This window comes from Solanum dulcamara, chromosome 3 (assembly GCF_947179165.1).
Source record: "Solanum dulcamara chromosome 3, daSolDulc1.2, whole genome shotgun sequence".
NCBI classification, from domain to species: domain Eukaryota; kingdom Viridiplantae; phylum Streptophyta; class Magnoliopsida; order Solanales; family Solanaceae; genus Solanum; species Solanum dulcamara.
The window spans coordinates 65,926,200-65,943,361 of NC_077239.1; the positions used below are offsets into that span (position 1 = coordinate 65,926,200).

The window sequence follows — 17,162 nt, forward strand, 5'->3', positions numbered from 1 at the left end:
ATTTAAGACCATGCGAGCTATTACATGGAATCCAACATAACCCCCTACGTTGGCCGGGGAGACTACTTTCCAGGTAGAACTCCGTCAACTTCATTCATTTCTTTAACTTTAACTTTAAGGGCTTTCATGGATCCATTAGCCTAAGCCTACAAGGGCTCCTATGTTGGCACATAGTTAATGAGACAAGGGGTTGCTACTAGGATTTCCTTACCGAATCACACCTCAATGCCCCATTCGGTGCTAAGTCAATCCTACGGAATAATTTAATACTTCAAAATATTCATAGCATATAACTTGAGAATTCAAACATCATATTTGGTAGAATAGCTCATTAAAACATTTGGTAATTCAAATATGCAAGAATTGTCCTTATTGCATAAAGAATTCATTATTCATATCATTTCATCATTCTTTCATTTCATAAGACTCTCTTTGGATCATAGATATTGCTTTCATAAACATTCATTTGGAGTCAAGACTTTCAAGTCAAACATTATTAAAAACATAGTAAAACTAGGTGGGTTCAAATTACTTCAACTTGCAAACATGTATGTAAATAAATATACATAAATACTTTGAAATCCATTAATTAAAAATCATGTTTTAAACAACTCACTATGAATTTCAAGAACCTTTAAATAGATAAATAGAGGAATTACTTGCAAACCATCAATCCATACATATGAAATTATGTTGCATCTAAATAGACCAATAATCATTAGTTTAACCATGATTCATACTATTAAGTAAAAATAAGAATTACCATAAGAAAATATTACTTGAAATCAAGAAACTTAATTGAAAGAGTTTTTGGACTACATGAGTGGAAGAACTCATGGATAAAAACCCACATAACTTAGAGTAAAGCTTAAAGAAAATAAATATAATTTATCATATAATAAAAATAATTTAGACATGAGAGTGGAAGGAATACTCTCATTGAAGCCTTAAATATCTGGAATCTGAAGCTTTAGTCGGAACTGAAAGACTTAATGAACACTCTTGAGTCCTAGCTTTTCTCCTCGCGGAATGTTTTGTGTACTACCCGGAGTATATGAATTACCGAAATAGTATTTCTTTACTACTAAGAACTAAAACTATATTTGAGAATGTGTAAAGAAATGTATAGAGAGAAGACTTGCTTGAGAAAGTTTGATGAATAAAATGAGAAAATAAGGTGGGTATTTATAGGTGGAAAAGAGGGACCTAACAATAAATAAAATAATTATAAAGAAAAATCTGAAAATTTAATGGAATATATTGATGTCATGGGTGATATCAAATGGAGGACTATTGATGTCATGAGTGATGTCAAATGTATCTAGATCTTTCCATGGTAGGTGAAATGAGTTATCTTTGACAGAATACTCCTTTTCGAAGCTGCGTTTGAACAAGATAAATTCCTTATTAGAATTTGGTGTCTTCATAAGAATTGTAGATATAGAAGTCTAGTTTCATGCTGTTCAAGAATCAACCAATTTGGAGTATCCTACAGTGAGATATGAATTTTATTCTATAAATACTCTATTTCGTCACAGCACACTGTCTTACAATAATTAATTTATTTGACCTACTTAACCTCCGAAACTTTCCACAAAGGTTGTAGGTAATGATGTTGTGATTACTCAGAAATTTTAATCACCTAATTTGGACTATTCTATGAAAAGTTATGCCCAAAATACAGAGGCTGTATCATTTTTAAGCGAGAATTGAAACATCGTATACAACGTTTTTAGGGGATATTACACTTGATATAGAGATTGATGATATGTTTTTTTGAGAAGCTTATAAGTTTTCATTGTGTCAAACCTTGCAAGTGGATTTATGAATTCGATATATGAAATAAGTTAAGTAGTGCTCTAAAGAAAATTAATCTTTAAATTAAATTCGTCAGTAATTTAATTTATTGATTAGTATCTGTAATCTTAACATGAGGAATTACAGAAGTGTTTAGTGGGAAATTTCAAAATATAAATGAAGGAGTGCAATTACGAATTTCTAGTGGAATAATTTGTAATTTATTATGGTAAGAATAACATAAAATTAATTATTTGAATTATTTCCATAATAGGTAGCCTCAATTAATTCTGTGGTCCCTACAGTGCCGATATTTAACTAGAACTCAGAATCCTATTTTCTTCTCCTTTTTGGATTGGGAAAAATTCTATATAAATAGGGGTTCTCCTAACCTAGAATAGATGTAGCATTTTCTATACAATACTTGCCCACCCAATTATTGAGAGAGTTCGGCTGTGAACTTGGGATCACTGTAGAAGACCGCAGAACTGCAGTCTAATGTGTTCTAGCATGATCGTATGTGTTCTAGCATAAACGTATATGTTGTCTATTATTCATGTAAACAGTATGTTTCTGGTATTTGTTCCTAATTACAGTTATAACTCTGTAACTGTCTTTCCAGTTTTCAGTTAGTAGTTAAGATTAATAGTGAGCCGGTTAGGATCAGTCCACTCTGTTAGTTATCTCAACTATATATAGGACTTACACATTGTAATTCAGATATGAAGTGAATAACAAATATTCAACTACTTCTCCAAATTCTTCTCCTCTTCTTCATTTCTATGGTTTCATTCTTCATCATCTTCTTCTTCTAATTCTAAAAAATCTACAGATTTTGCGGAACCATTAGATGCTGGCTTCCCGCCGCTGAATGGGTGTATTTGGTATGAAGGAAAATGTTTGAAAAACAAGTAGGTTTCTTGCTTATTTTGTAGTGTTTGATGGTAAATAAAAAATATTATTTCAAAAACATTTATATGTAATCTAACAAAACACTACTAGGCTGGGATGGGTTGGAGTGGACATTCGGGGGTGGCAGATGATGGAATAGTCAAAAGGAGGGGTTGGGGGAATTGGATAGGTGGCGAAGGATAGAATAATATTTTTATTTATGTACCAAACATCAACAAATAAATAAAAAATTCACTTATTTCTTTAAAAAAATAGTTTCTTTATATCAAACACACCCTGTATCTTCTCTCTAGAAGCAAAAGCAGAAAATAATTTTTAATTAAATAAAAATACCTAATCACTAATTTTATTTACCATACTTACCTTATAAATTCTCAAAGAGAAACAACCGCGAAAATATTATTGCTTCTCCCTCTCCGGTCTCCACCAGGACTTTTTTCCCATTGTTTTCCATACTTTTTTGTTTTTACAAATTTTACTGCATCTCAAACAAGTTAGAGATATTTTTATGAATCATATTTAATTTAAGTATCTAATAGAAATAACTAAAACCATTTTTTTCTTTTAGAAAATATAATTGTAGCTTAAAAAAATAATTAAAAATAATGTTTTCATTTCAGATAAATTAATTGTAAATTAAGTTTGTACATGTCCTTTCCGTAATTTAACGTTTATAAATATTTTTAATTTTTTTTTATCAAATACAATTTGTTTCTAAAATTTTTAAAAAAGTGACTCTCCAATAAATATTGACTAAAATAAAACTATTTCTCTCCCAAAGTACTCTAATCGTGAAAATTATTTTAACAAAGAGGCTTCTCAAAATAAACAATTTAAGAATTTTGGCTTAACCAGATCTTTAATTTGAGATTTTTAATGGTTAAGACTTGTTAATTCAACAATCTTTCTTTTTCTTGATTTGGTGGTTGGTAACAACAGGTCAAGGTCATGGATTTGCTGCACGTTACATCACAAATTAATTAGTTTGATCATTTTAGTAAAATATATTGTTACCACGTAACCTCATTTGACTTTTGCTTAAACATATCGTCAAGTTTATGATATTACCTTATATAAAAAGAAAATTTTGTACTCCAAGGCTAAAACCCACAACAAGAAAGAGAAAAAAAAAAGTTAAACAGAGATAGGATCCAATGTTATACTTTCTTCGTCTCATTTTATGTGTTAATATTTGATTTAACAAGATATTTAAAAAAAGAAAGATTTTGATTTAAAACAATCCTTATATATTTGTGTGTGTAAATCATTTCATTAAGGATAAAAGATGAATTTTAAAATCAATTTTTTTAGAAAAAATTACGTAAATACACAACTTATTTTACCATATTCTCTTTAATTCCCTACCATTTGAAAAAATCACAAAAATCCATACTCTCTCATATTTTCTGATACATTACTGTATGCGATGAATCGGTCATACGTGATGTATCAGGACATCGGATACATCACTTTACGCGATGTATCGGTCGGATATATCAAGACGTCGAATACAATATTTTATGCGATGTATCGGTCGGAAACATCATCAGGAAGTATGTGATGTATCTTAATTCAATCAAATTTAAGAAATTTTCGTAATTTAGAAAAGAATAGGAATAGCATGTAATTAGCTCTTAACAAAATGTGATTTGTATACTCCCTACTTATTTTTAATTATAGTAATATGACTTTTTTTTTTACACCGACTAAAAAAGAAATGTAAACTGGGACGGAGAGAGTATATTAGAGTATGTATAAATAGGCAATGGAGTATCCTTCATATATAACAATTTCCATCACAAGAGAGAAAAAATTTAAGAAAAGATGGGAAAAAGCAAAGTGTTGATAGTGGGGGGAACAGGTTACCTTGGGAAGAGATTGGTTAAAGCTAGTTTAGCAAATGGACATGACACATACATTTTGCAACGTCCACAAATAGGAGCTGATATTGACAAACTTCAAATGCTTATTTCTTTTAAAATGCAGGGAGCTCACCTTGTAACTGCTTCTTTCAACAATCACCGGAGCCTCGTGGATGCGGTTAAACTCGTCGACGTTGTAATCTGTGCTATCTCTGGCGTCCATATTCGTAGCCACCATATCTTGATTCAACTCAAGCTTGTGGATGCCATCAAAGAAGCTGGAAATACCAAGGTAGAGTTTAATTATGTAATTATCTTAAACGTTTTATGCAATTCTGTTATTTTATTTTATTTTATGACTTTCTTGAAGCAATTATTTTGAGCCATTTGGATAACTTTTGAAAAAAATAAATAAATCAAATTTTTATACGTATTTAGTTTTCCAAAACTGACTTTTTTTACCTAATTTCTAATAGTTGAATGACCTTCTCGATAATTAAGCTGATCACTATACAGAGATTTTTGCCATCTGAGTTTGGAACGGATCCAGCAAGAATGGAAAATGCAATGGAGCCAGGTAGAGTCACATTTGATGATAAAATGATGGTAAGGAAAGCAATTGAAGAAGCTGGCATTCCTTTCACTTATGTCTCTGCTAATTGCTTTGCTGGTTACTTCCTTGGTGGCCTTTGTCAAATTGGTCACATCCTTCCTTCAACAGACTCTGTTGTCCTTCTTGGAGATGGCAACCAAAAAGGTAATTCTCTCTAAAAGATTTTTTTGCACTAACAAATCACTCCAAGGATATTTATAGGTAAGCTTCTTTAATATTAAAATTTAAGATTAACTATTATCCACTATCAGTGGAATTTTTTATTTTTTTTTAACACGGTCAGAGTCTTTTAAGGCTTACAACAGGTAAGGGTTCTTGATTATATTTATCTTTTAATATTAGATAATAATTAAAAAAAATATTATAAGGTAACTTAAACTCTAATAGAAAGGCTTTCCATTCTTGGTTTCATCCTCAATTTTAGAGTATTTGTCTAGAGTACAATACACCATTGAAACAACCACCAACACCATTTGAAGAAATCTTAAACCTAATAGTTTTTATTCATTTTTTTTTTGTGATTTAGAGATGTATAAGAGAAATTTGATTCTATTTACATAGTGATATATATTTTTTTGAGTATAAGTTTAATTATGTATAGAAGAACTCAAAATTTTCATCGGACAGAGAGATATGTACAATAACAGAATTTTCAAGAAACTGATCTGAGAAGATGAGACTGAATTCTACAATCGTATAAATTTCCTTACATCAACAATGAACTTCTTGAGGCAATATTAATTATAAACTTGAAAAGATGATACATAGTTCCTTCAATTTATGATGAATGAATGTCTTAACTTTTCATTTTGAGTTTTGACATTTATTGGAGAAGATCAGAAGCTGAGGAGCTTAGGTGAGAGAAAAGACCGGGATATAAGGAGTGAGAAGATCAGTAGAGAGAGAGAGAGGAGACTAGTGTTAATAAAATAAAAATAAAATGAAAGGAAAATAACCAGCTATTAACAGTCAAAAGACTAACAATGTATAAAAAGCTGGTTCCACTGAAAGTGTATATTAGTTGATCTCACTAATGTAAAAAATTCTTTATACTGATGATAAATGTAACTTAAATTCATATGAAAATTATTTGTAGTTTTAGGGCAAGCAACATTTTTTCTTTTTGAATAACCAAAGGTGAAACAACCTTGTTAAGCTGAGTTACCTGACAACTTTAGTTGCTTAGCCTTTTATAAAACAACTTTGTTGAGATGAGTTATTCGACAACTTGATAGAAAGTTGCAGCTACACAAAAAGTGAGAAAACTTTTGATTTTATAAGTTATTTTATTTTAGTTCTTTTTCCCAAAGGTTATAAGAAATATAATTTTAATTAAGAAAGAAATCAGAATGAGTTGCTTAGCCTTTATAAATTTTTTATTTTGTAATTAGATCTCTTTGTTTAATTTTGCAGCAATTTATGTGGACGAAGATGATATAGCAACTTATACCATAAAGGCCATAGATGACCCAAGGACACTCAATAAAACGCTTTACCTTAGGCCTCCTAAAAACATACTTTCTCAAAGAGAGGTTGTTCAAATTTGGGAAAAGCTAATTGGCAAAGAGCTCAAAAAATCAACTCTTTCCAAAGAAGAATTTTTGGCTCCCATGAAGGGTAAGATCTATTTTATTTAAGAAAAACATGTACTCCCTTTGTCTCAATTAATTTGATAGCATTTTTCAATTTAACGAACTATCAAAACTTAATCAAACTTTTTTTTTTTTGGAAACATAAAAATAGAGCTTGAGTATGCAGAACAAGTTGGATTGTGTCACTATTATCATGTATGCTATGAAGGATGCCTTACAAATTTTGAAATAGGAGAAGAAGGAGAAGAGGCATCAAGACTCTATCCAGATGTTAAGTACACTACCGTGGAATGCTACATGAAGCGTTATGTATAACCCTAATAAGCATGATATATATGTGTGTGTGTCTTGTAATTCTTGGCTTTGGCTTTGTAAGAAATTAACTTATATGATTATTTTCAAATATATTGCATGTGCTACCATTCCTTGAATATTCAATCCATCCATATTTTGTTTGAGATTGATATTTGGAGACAGAGAGGCAACTCTCTTGTGATTATTGAAGGGAGGGGACTCGACTTTAAATAGAGTCCCATTCGCCTCCTGGTTCCATGTTCCACGTTTCACACACACAAATACTTGTCAAAAATAAAAAATCAATTGTAGTACTAGTCTGGGTTGGCTCTTATTGTGCAACAATCAGCTTAGCTTACTGTGCGCGAAAATGCATGCCTCGAGATATTAGAATCTGGTTGTCCTTAGTTGGATCGCTAGCTGCCAGTAAGATTAGGGAAATGTAGGACCTTGATTTGGCTGGCTGCCCCAAGAGAGCTTATTGTTACCCCAATTATTGTTTCGGGGAAACAAATTTTCTTTGTGCGATATATTGAGAAGATCAGTTAGGGTCTATTTAAGTTAGAAGGGTAAAACTGTAACGTCCCCTTTCCTAATGTTAGTAACAGTTGTTAAAGATTAGTTATAACTAATCTTAGTCAGTTATAATGAGCTAGAATCAGCTGATCAATTAATTGTATATATACACCCTCATTTGTACACAATCAGTACTACAGACATACTATCTTTATCTCAATTAACTCTTCTCCCTCTTCTTCTCCTCACTGATTTCTATCTTCTTCTTTCTGGAGCAACTCCATAAACATGAATGGAGATTGCTAACTTCTACATGGTATCAGAGCAGAGCAGTAAAGATCTGCTAAGCTTCTGCATTCAACTTGCTCTTATCTGCTGAATAAATCACACAAGCCAATTTCATCGATTGACCAATTTTCTTCTCAAAGATTTTGGTTTCTTTCTAAGTTCTGAAAACAGAAGTTCTCATTCTCTGAGTCAAAGTTGGAATTTTTGGAATTAGCTTCAGTTTTATGTCAACAATAGAGTCTGAAAACACAATTGGAAATGCAAATGTAGTCAATCCATTGTAGTCCACTAACACTCAAGCGAGGAATGGAGCTGGTCAAGTCTTGGACCATAATCTGTTGGGAAAGAAGCACACCGACTAATTTCCGTCAAGGACTGCCTTCAAGCAGAAAATAATAATAGAGAAATTTAAAGAAAATAATAACAACACAAGATTTAATGTGAAAATTCAATGCGGAAAAAACCACGAACCACCCAGAAATGTTTCTCACACACCCAAATACCTAAAATACTATACCCAAGAGAACCTTCCCTATATCTCTCAATGGTAAAAAAAATAGTATACCATGTATTTTATACATTTTGATATTTGCTGTATTTTTGGTGTATTCTAAACCAAAGAGCTAAACTCCTTTTATAAGTACAAAAACAAAAAAACATTTCTTCTCCATCCGATGTGGGAGTAGCCATTTTTGACTTTTTCCCCCTCCTTTTTCAAACCTACCAACAAATCTCCACCTTTGAAAAAGAAGGAGAAAAAATACCAATCATTGGCCCTTTACAGTTGTCTAGCTACACATAATAGAATCAGTTCCTCACCTGACTCAAAAACCGACCAACCATGCGCAACAACAACCTTCACATTGTCTGCTACTGACAATCATAATTCTAATATCAAGAATTTTCATTCCCCCACCATAAAGAGTATATTAACTTAGATTGAAGAACCAATCCAAGAATTTCCACTTAAATCACTTTCCAATTTCAAGAATTTCAATTTCGGCTCATGTCGAAAAACTTGCTAATAACATATGGTGCAACCCTCTTGTTGATTTCTTGAGAGTTCATTAGCCATCGACATCTTTTCCACCACACATCTTGCATCACCTATCAACCAATGCTCATATGCAAACTTGTGGACCAGTTACCATTTAAACATCCTCTTCCATAGCAATTTTAAAGGTAGCATTCATGACATGAGGATTTTCATCTTTCTTACAAAAGAATATCACCCCCCTTGGAGACAACATTGGCAGCATTTTCTTTGGAGCTTCCAGCCGAACTAGCCCCATTATTTGGACATTTACTCTTAACATGTCCCAGTTGACCACAATCCTAGCAAATGATCTTTTTCTTGGAGCCTTTATTTTGCTTTCATTTTCCTTTAACAATAAGAACTGAATTTTCTTGAGATTTTTCATCTCCATTCTTCAATCTTTTTTCTTTGGAAATTAATTTGCTAGTCACTTTCGAGAAAATCACAGTTTCCTTCCTATACATTAAAATGGGTTGCATGAGCCTATAACAAGATGGAAGAGACCAGATGAGTCGAGGTGTCTTGTCTTCATCATCAATTTTCACTCCAATTGATTCTAATTTAGAAACAATCTCATTCAAGACACTCAGATGATCAGAAATAGTTGTACCTTCATCTATTTGCAATTTATGAAATTGTTCCTTCAAATATAATCTATCTGAAATACTTTTGGTTTGGTACGATTCTTCAAGTTACTCCCACAACTCCTTTGTTGTAGACAATTCAATCACATTAGCAAGAATATTTTTAGCTAAACACAAACGAATCTGACTTACCGCTTTCATGTCTAGCTCTTCCCACTCTCCATCACTAATTTTGGATTTTTTTGAGTCTCCACTGTTTTCAGATTTTTCTGAACCCTTGTCATCTTTTCCGCTAGTTGGTCTCCCTTTCAACGCCTTATGTAATCCAGATTGAATTAACACATCCTTGACTTGCACTTGCCACAAGCCAAAATTAATTCTTCCATCAAATTTCTCAATGTCAATTTTTATCCCCATCTTGCTTATGAGTACAACTAGATGGACAATAGTACTGAAAAAGTATCCACTAAATTAGTTCGCAGAAAAGAGAGGTGGATCACAACGTATATACTTAAGTACCAATTCTTTCCTTAGACAAAACTTCTTTAGATTGTACTTATTCCACTATTACCAAAAATACAAGTACCCCAAAGCAACTCTACCAGAATAGAAAAATCCACCAGAATCAGACTTCACTTGCTACTCCACCAGGACGAAACTTCTACTTGAAAATAATAATTCTAATTCAGAAATTTTTTCTGATGTGGAAGATCAGAAAAAGCTGCAACCACAGAGTATCCTAAAATTTCAAAAAGAATTATTTCATATCAAAGACTCAATAATTCTAATTTAGAAATTTTTTCTGATTTGGAAGATCAGACAAAACTGCAACCACAGAGCATACTAAAATTTCTAAAGAATTATTCCACACCTAAGGTTCTGATACCACTTGTTGAAAAAAAAAACCGACTAATTTCCGTCTCTTTCGGATCGCCTTCAAGCAGAAAATAATATCAGAGAAATTTAAAGAAAATAACAACAACACAAAATTTAATGTGGAAATCCAATGCAGAAAAAACCACGGATCACCCATAAAAATATTCACTATATGAAAATTATTACAATCATATAATATACAATATTTTTCTCACACACCCAAATACCTAAAATACTATACCCAAAAGAACCTTTCCTAAATCTTTTAATGGTAAAAAAAATACTATATCATGTATTTTATATATTTTGATATTTGGTATATTTTTGATGTGTTCTAAACCAAGTAGCTAATCTCCTTTTATAAATACAAAAACAAAACAAAAAACATTTCTTGTCCATCCAATGGGGGGATAAGTCATTTTTGACTTTTTTCCTCCTTTTACAAACCTACCAACATAATCACCCCTTGCATCTTCATTTTGGTGATGTAAGTCGCATTTCACTGATTTCTTTATAGTTGACTGATTTTGAAAATTACTCTTTATGGAGTAAATACATGTGAATTGTTCTTTTAGGGAGAAATAAACTAGGGTTTGTAGATGGATCTTGGACAAAAGAGAGCTTTAGTCAAGAATTGGGATATCAATGGAAAAGGTGTAACACCATAGTTCAATCTTGGTTGTTGAATACTATTTCCACTAATCTGTTAAGGGGTGTGGTATATGCTGTTAGTGCTCATGAAGTTTGGGAGGATCTAAAAGAAAAATTTGACAAGGTAGATGGGTCTATGTTGAATATTTGTTTTAGAACTGTTTAAGTTTTTACTGCAGTAATTTTAATAAGATGGACCTAGTTAACTAGTTAGTTTTTTTAATTAGGAGTTGAATTCTCTTTGAATTTTGAATAAATAGTATTTTATAAACTTTAGGAGTTTGATATTTTCAGCAAATCTTTTTGCTTATTTTTAGGTTTAGAAGTTAGTAGTTTTGTTATAAATTATATTTTTACATTGCAGTCAAAATATATCAGTCTTTCAACTTTAGTTTATAAGTTTTCTTTCTTGTTTTTCATTCTTTTAATATTTTTATTCGTTTTCTGCAAATTCTTCTTTTTAAAACCAACAATTGATATCTAGGGCCATTTTTCTTAACGGACCTATGAGTGAAGAGATGATTCTGAAAATAGTTTTTCACGAATGGCTCCATCTGTTTTGATGGTGAAAATTATCAATTATGGGCGGTAAAAATGAAAACTTACTTGGAGGCTCTTGATCTTTGGGAAGCTGTGGAAGGGGATTATTTAATTAATCCACTACCAAATAATCCCACTATAGCTCAAATCAAGAGTCACAAGGAAAAGAAAACCATGAAGTCTAAGGCGAAGGCAACTTTGTTTGCTTCTGTTTCAATAACTATCTTCACAAGAATTATGTCTCTCACATCACCAAAAGAAATTTGGGATTATCCGAAGAAAGAATATACTGGAGATGAAAGAATTCGAGGAATGCAAGTATTGAATTTAATAAGGGAGTTCGAGTTACAGAGAATGAAAGACTCCGAGACAGATTGCTTGTCATAGTTAACAAGGTAAGATTACTAGGCACTGAATTTAAAGATTCAAGAATTGTTGAAAAAATTCTTGTTACAGTGCCTGAAAGATATGAAGCATGTATGACTAATTAGAAAATACACATGATCTGTCCAAGATTACCTTGGCAGAATTGTTAAATTCTTTTCAGGCACAAGAGAAAAGAAGACTTATGAGGCAAGATGGTATAGTTGAAGGAGCCTTAGCAGCCAGCCATAAAACTCAAAATAGGGTAAAAATTTCAAAAATTATCCACCTTGTGAGCACGGTGAAAAAATGGGTCATCCACTATACAGATGTTGGAAAAGGCCAGATGCAAAGTGTAGCAAGTGCAACTATCTTGGCCATGAAACAATTATTTGCAAAAATAAATTTGAGAACCATGAAGTAGATGCATGTGTGGTCAATGAAGAAGAAGAAGACCATCTTTTTGTTGCAACATGTATCTCAAGTAAGGTTTCAACAAATTTCTGGTTGATTGATAGTGGTTGCACTAACCACATGACTTATGACAAGAGTTTGTTTGAAGAAATAAAGCCTACTGAAATATTCAAAGTTAGGATCGAAAATGGTGATCAGATTCTTGTTGAAGGAAAAGGAACTGTTGTCATCAAAACAAGTTCAGGTAATAAGAAAATTTCAGATGTTCTTTATGTACCTGATATTGATCAAAACTTGTTGAGTATTTGTCAGTTGATAGAAAAAGGATACAAAGTATCTTTTGAGGATAAGCATTGCTTCATCATTGATGGTGTTGGAAAAGAAGTTTTAAACATTCAGAGGAGAGGTAAACATTTTTTATTTGATCCAATGAAAGATGTTTCTGTAGAACATGAAAAAGATCATAGGATGGAAAAGTTAGAAGATGATCCTCAAATTGAAAAAGCACAAGGAAAATGTGAACCTGCTAGGTTCAAAGGAGCTTTTAATGTTCCTAAAGAAATTGAAGCAATGAAAGAGTTATCTATGTTTCAGAAAAATAAAATAGGTAAGTTTAAATTCAAGATGCAAACGAAGCAGGAAGACATGCCAAAAAGATTTAGTACTCAAAGGTTGCATTCAAAACGAGAAGTGAATTTAGTTCACTACAAGCCCAAAGATAAATCTGCAGATTTATTCAGAAGATCACTTTCGGTTACCGAGTGTGAAGATCCCAAGATAGAAGATCACTCTCAGGGACCTCAAGGTTCAGGACATAATGGCATTATGGTACAGACAGGGGCATGTGCTTTCACTCAAAGCCAGTATGATCAAATTGTCCAGTTACTCAATCAGACTCAATTGAATACCAATACAAGTGCAGGACCTTCTGTAAATGTTGCGGGTAAAGAGTCAGGTATATCAAAATATAAGGCTTTTCTTTTGCCAAAAATCCTTAAACAATGGATTATTGACACAGGTTCCACAAATCATATGGTGTCTGATAAGGATATGTTATAAAGAGTCAATAAGGGAAAATACAGACTCCAAGGGGGTCCAGTTACCTAATGGAGATGGTGCTCAGATAACTCATATTGGTTCAAGCTCCATCTCTAATTAGAGTCCCTTGAACAATGTAATTTACAACCACAGTTTAAGTATAATCTTATGTGAGTCTTCAAGGCAACTAAAGAACTGAATCTTGTAGCTTCCTTTTATCCTAACTTTTTTTTTTCAGGATATCTCAAATGGGGAGGTGAAGGTGATTGGTAAAGAGAGTGATGGCCTATATCGTTGCTCAATCAAACTACTGGGAAAATAAGAAGAGTCAGTTTATTTGCTCAATGATTAGTGTCTGTCAATGAAGCTGATGTAACCTTGGGATATAAAAGATTAGGACATGTCTCTAGTGCTATCCTAAGTACCATGTTATCTATTAAAAATCAAAATTTAGTTGATATAGTCAAAAGGAGTGATATCTGTCCATGTGCCAAACAGTGCAAATTACCTTTTCCTAGCAGTTCTATTAAGACTGTTGGTAGTTTTGATCTTATAAACATGGATGTATGGGTCTCTACAAAGTACAAACTTTTGATGGAAATAAATATTTTTTTGACTATAGTAGATGATTACACAAGAATGAAATGGATTTATTTGTTGAAACTGAAATCTGATGTATGTACTGTAGTTTCTATCTTTTTGCAGTATGTTAAAATTCAGTTCAATAAAACAGTGAAGGTCATAAGATCTGATAATGATGCTGAGTTTGTGAATGATATATGTAGTAGCCTATTTGGACAATTAGGTATAATACACCAAAGATCTTGTTCATACACACCACAACAAAATGGTGTAGGAGAAAGGAAACATAGACATATTCTAGAAGTAAAAAGTGATATTAGATTTCAAGCCAACATTCCTCTTTAAGTTCTGGGGACACTGTGTAAAAGCATCTGTATATCTAATTAATAGGTTACACTCATCAATGATAAACATGTCCCCTTATGAGAAGTTGTATAATGCTATAACTTTTCTAGGCCATCTAAGAGTTCTTGGATGTCTTTGCTATGCTAAAAATCTAGCAGAAACTAAAAAATTACAATCTAGAGCCAGAACTGGAGTATTAATGGGATACTCAGAAGTTCAGAAAGGCTATATTCTTTATGATCTTACTAACAAATATTTCTTTGTCAACAGAGATGTCTCATTTAGAGAGTCTGAATTTCCTTTCAAGGAGTTTAACAAAGACAACCCAGTGTTTGTTCATAATATAGTGCCTCAAATGGAGAGTCACTCTGCAGATATTCCTGACAGTTAGATGAGGAACACTGAAGATGATCATCACACTACTCAAAACACATCCTATGTTGGGTCAAATGATGTGCCTAGTACTACTTTGAATCCTCCCACAACTGCAGTGACTACTAGTGTACCTATAAGAAAGTCAACAAGAGGGACTCAACCTCCTACATGGTTGAAAGATTTTGTGTCACAGTCTGCAGGAAAACTCTTTCTATCCTATATCTAACTATGTATCCTATAATCATCTTTCAACTAACTATAGTACAATTATCACAGCTTTCTCATCTACAACAGAACCAAAGTCATATACTGAAGCATCTAAAGATCGAGGCTGGGTTGAAGCAATGAAGTTGGAAATTAAGGCATTGCAGGATAATCACACATGGGACATTGTAAGTCTGCCCGAGTGAAAAAGAGCTATTGGCTGCAAATGGGTCTACAAAGTGAAGTATAAAACCACTGGTGAGGTTGAGAGACTGAAAGAAAGACTAGTTTTTAAGGGTACAGTCAGAAAGAGGGCATAGATTACTAGGAAACTTTCTCTCCAGTAGTAAAGATGGTCATAGTCAGGTCAATACTGTCTATTGCAGCAGTTAGGAGTTGGCACATGCATCAAATGGATGTATATAATGCCTTCCTACAGGGAAATCTCACTGATGAAATTTACATGGAACTGCCTCAGGGATTTTTGAGTCAGGGGGAGAATAAGGCATGCAAACTTATAAAATTTCTCTATTGCCTCAAACAAGCCCCAAGGCAGTGGAATGCCAAGCTAAGAGAAGCACTAGTGAAGTTTCAGTTCCTACAGAGCCAATATGATCACTCATTATTCATTAAGAAGTCAGACAAAGGTACTACTATAGTACTCATCTATGTAGATGATATGCTCATTACAGGTGATCAACTGGAACTTATAGAAGACACCAAAAAGAACTTACATCAAGCCTTTCAGATGAAGGACTTAGCAGAACTAAAATATTTTTTGGGAATTGAATTTGCGATCAAAACAAGGAATCCTCGTGCACCAAAGAAAGTATGACTTAGAGTTGATATCTGAACTTGGATTATCAGGTGTTAAACCAGCAGTTACTCCCATTGATACTAGTGTGAAACATACATCTAGAGAGTATGATGAGTGTGTTGGTGGAAAGGATCTCACAAGTGTTGAATTACTAACTGATCAAGGACCATTTCAAAGACTTATTGGCAAGCTCCTACATCTAACTGTCACAAGACCTGATATTGCCTATAGAGTACAATTACTACGTCAATACCTACAACAACCCAAAAGGTCTCACATGAAGGCAGATCAAAGGATAGTTAGATATATCAAAAACCAAACTGGTCAGGGCTTACTACTATCAAGCAAAGCAAGCCTACAAAAAGAAGGTCTCTTACTGGTTTTTTAGTAAAGATTGGAGAACCAATGTGTTCTGGAAATCAAAGAAACAAACCACAATTTCAAGAAGTTCTGCTGAATCTGAATATAGGAATTTGGCTTCAACTGTGGCAGAATTAACTTGGTTACTAGGCATGCTCAAAGAAATTGGATTCAAGGTGCTATTACCAGCAACAATCTACTGTGATAGTAAAGCAACACTTCAAATAGCTGCAACTCCAGTGTTTCACGAGAGGACCAAACACATTGAGATAGATTGCCACTTTACAAGGGAGAAGTTGCAACAAGGATTGGTGAAAACTGAATATCAACACTATAGAACAACCTGCTGACATTCTTACCAAAGGACTAAACAGAGTTCAACATGTTTACCTTAGTTCCAAGCTAGGTCTTCTTAATATCTTCTCCCCCACCTAGCTTGAGGGGGAGTATTGAGAAGATCAGTTAGGGTCTATTTAAGTTAGAAGGGTAAAACTATAACTTTCCCTTTCCTAATGTTGTTTTTTTTGGTTAAATTTTGATATTTTATTGATGAAGTAATGAGTATAAACACCACCTTATACCACCTCGGGCAAAATCCATTTCCTACATTGTCCAATTGACTAGGAAAGAAATAAACAAACAACCAAAAATAAAATATCTAATACTTTGAACCTCCCTGTCCCCTCTATCCCTTTACTAGAGTTACTCTCAAATAGGGACATTTTAGTTTATTACTGTTAATGATCTTTCTTCCTGCTACTTCCAAACTACTGAAATCTTGGTACTTGCACCCTCCTGTATCGATTGCAATATTTGTCAAGTAGTCTGCTGGTTGATTTTCTTCCCTGTGAATGTGCTGGAATGTATGTTTTTTGTTCTGTAAGAATGTTTTGATTTCTGTCACCATCTCTGTGATTATCCAGGAACATGACCATTTTCCCTTTAGAATCTTGTACAATAGCATAGAGTCTGTTTGAATGATTATATTATTGTGTTGTTCCTTTCCCTTTCCTAATGTTAGTTACAATTGTTAAGGATTAGTTATAACTAATCTTAGTCAGTTATAATGAGCTAGAATCAACTGATCAATTAAGTGTATATAT

At 32.9% G+C, this 17,162-nt stretch overlaps 2 protein-coding genes across 2 annotated transcripts; both read left to right on the forward strand.

Moving 5' to 3' along the window:
- Positions 1–4,466: 4,466 nt before the first annotated feature.
- LOC129881689 (bifunctional pinoresinol-lariciresinol reductase 2-like) lies at positions 4,467–7,238 on the forward strand. Its single transcript, XM_055955809.1, has 4 exons — positions 4,467–4,863; positions 5,088–5,328; positions 6,598–6,801; positions 6,928–7,238. The coding sequence occupies exons 1-4, from the start codon at positions 4,534–4,536 to the stop codon at positions 7,089–7,091; spliced, it is 939 nt and encodes a 312-aa protein (XP_055811784.1). The 5' UTR covers positions 4,467–4,533; the 3' UTR covers positions 7,092–7,238.
- Positions 7,239–11,402: 4,164 nt separating this feature from the next.
- Positions 11,403–13,994, forward strand: LOC129881690 (uncharacterized). The gene is made up of 3 exons (XM_055955810.1): positions 11,403–11,956; positions 12,076–13,293; positions 13,615–13,994. The coding sequence occupies exons 2-3, from the start codon at positions 12,234–12,236 to the stop codon at positions 13,647–13,649; spliced, it is 1,095 nt and encodes a 364-aa protein (XP_055811785.1). The 5' UTR covers positions 11,403–11,956; positions 12,076–12,233; the 3' UTR covers positions 13,650–13,994.
- The last annotated feature ends 3,168 nt before the right edge of the window (positions 13,995–17,162 follow it).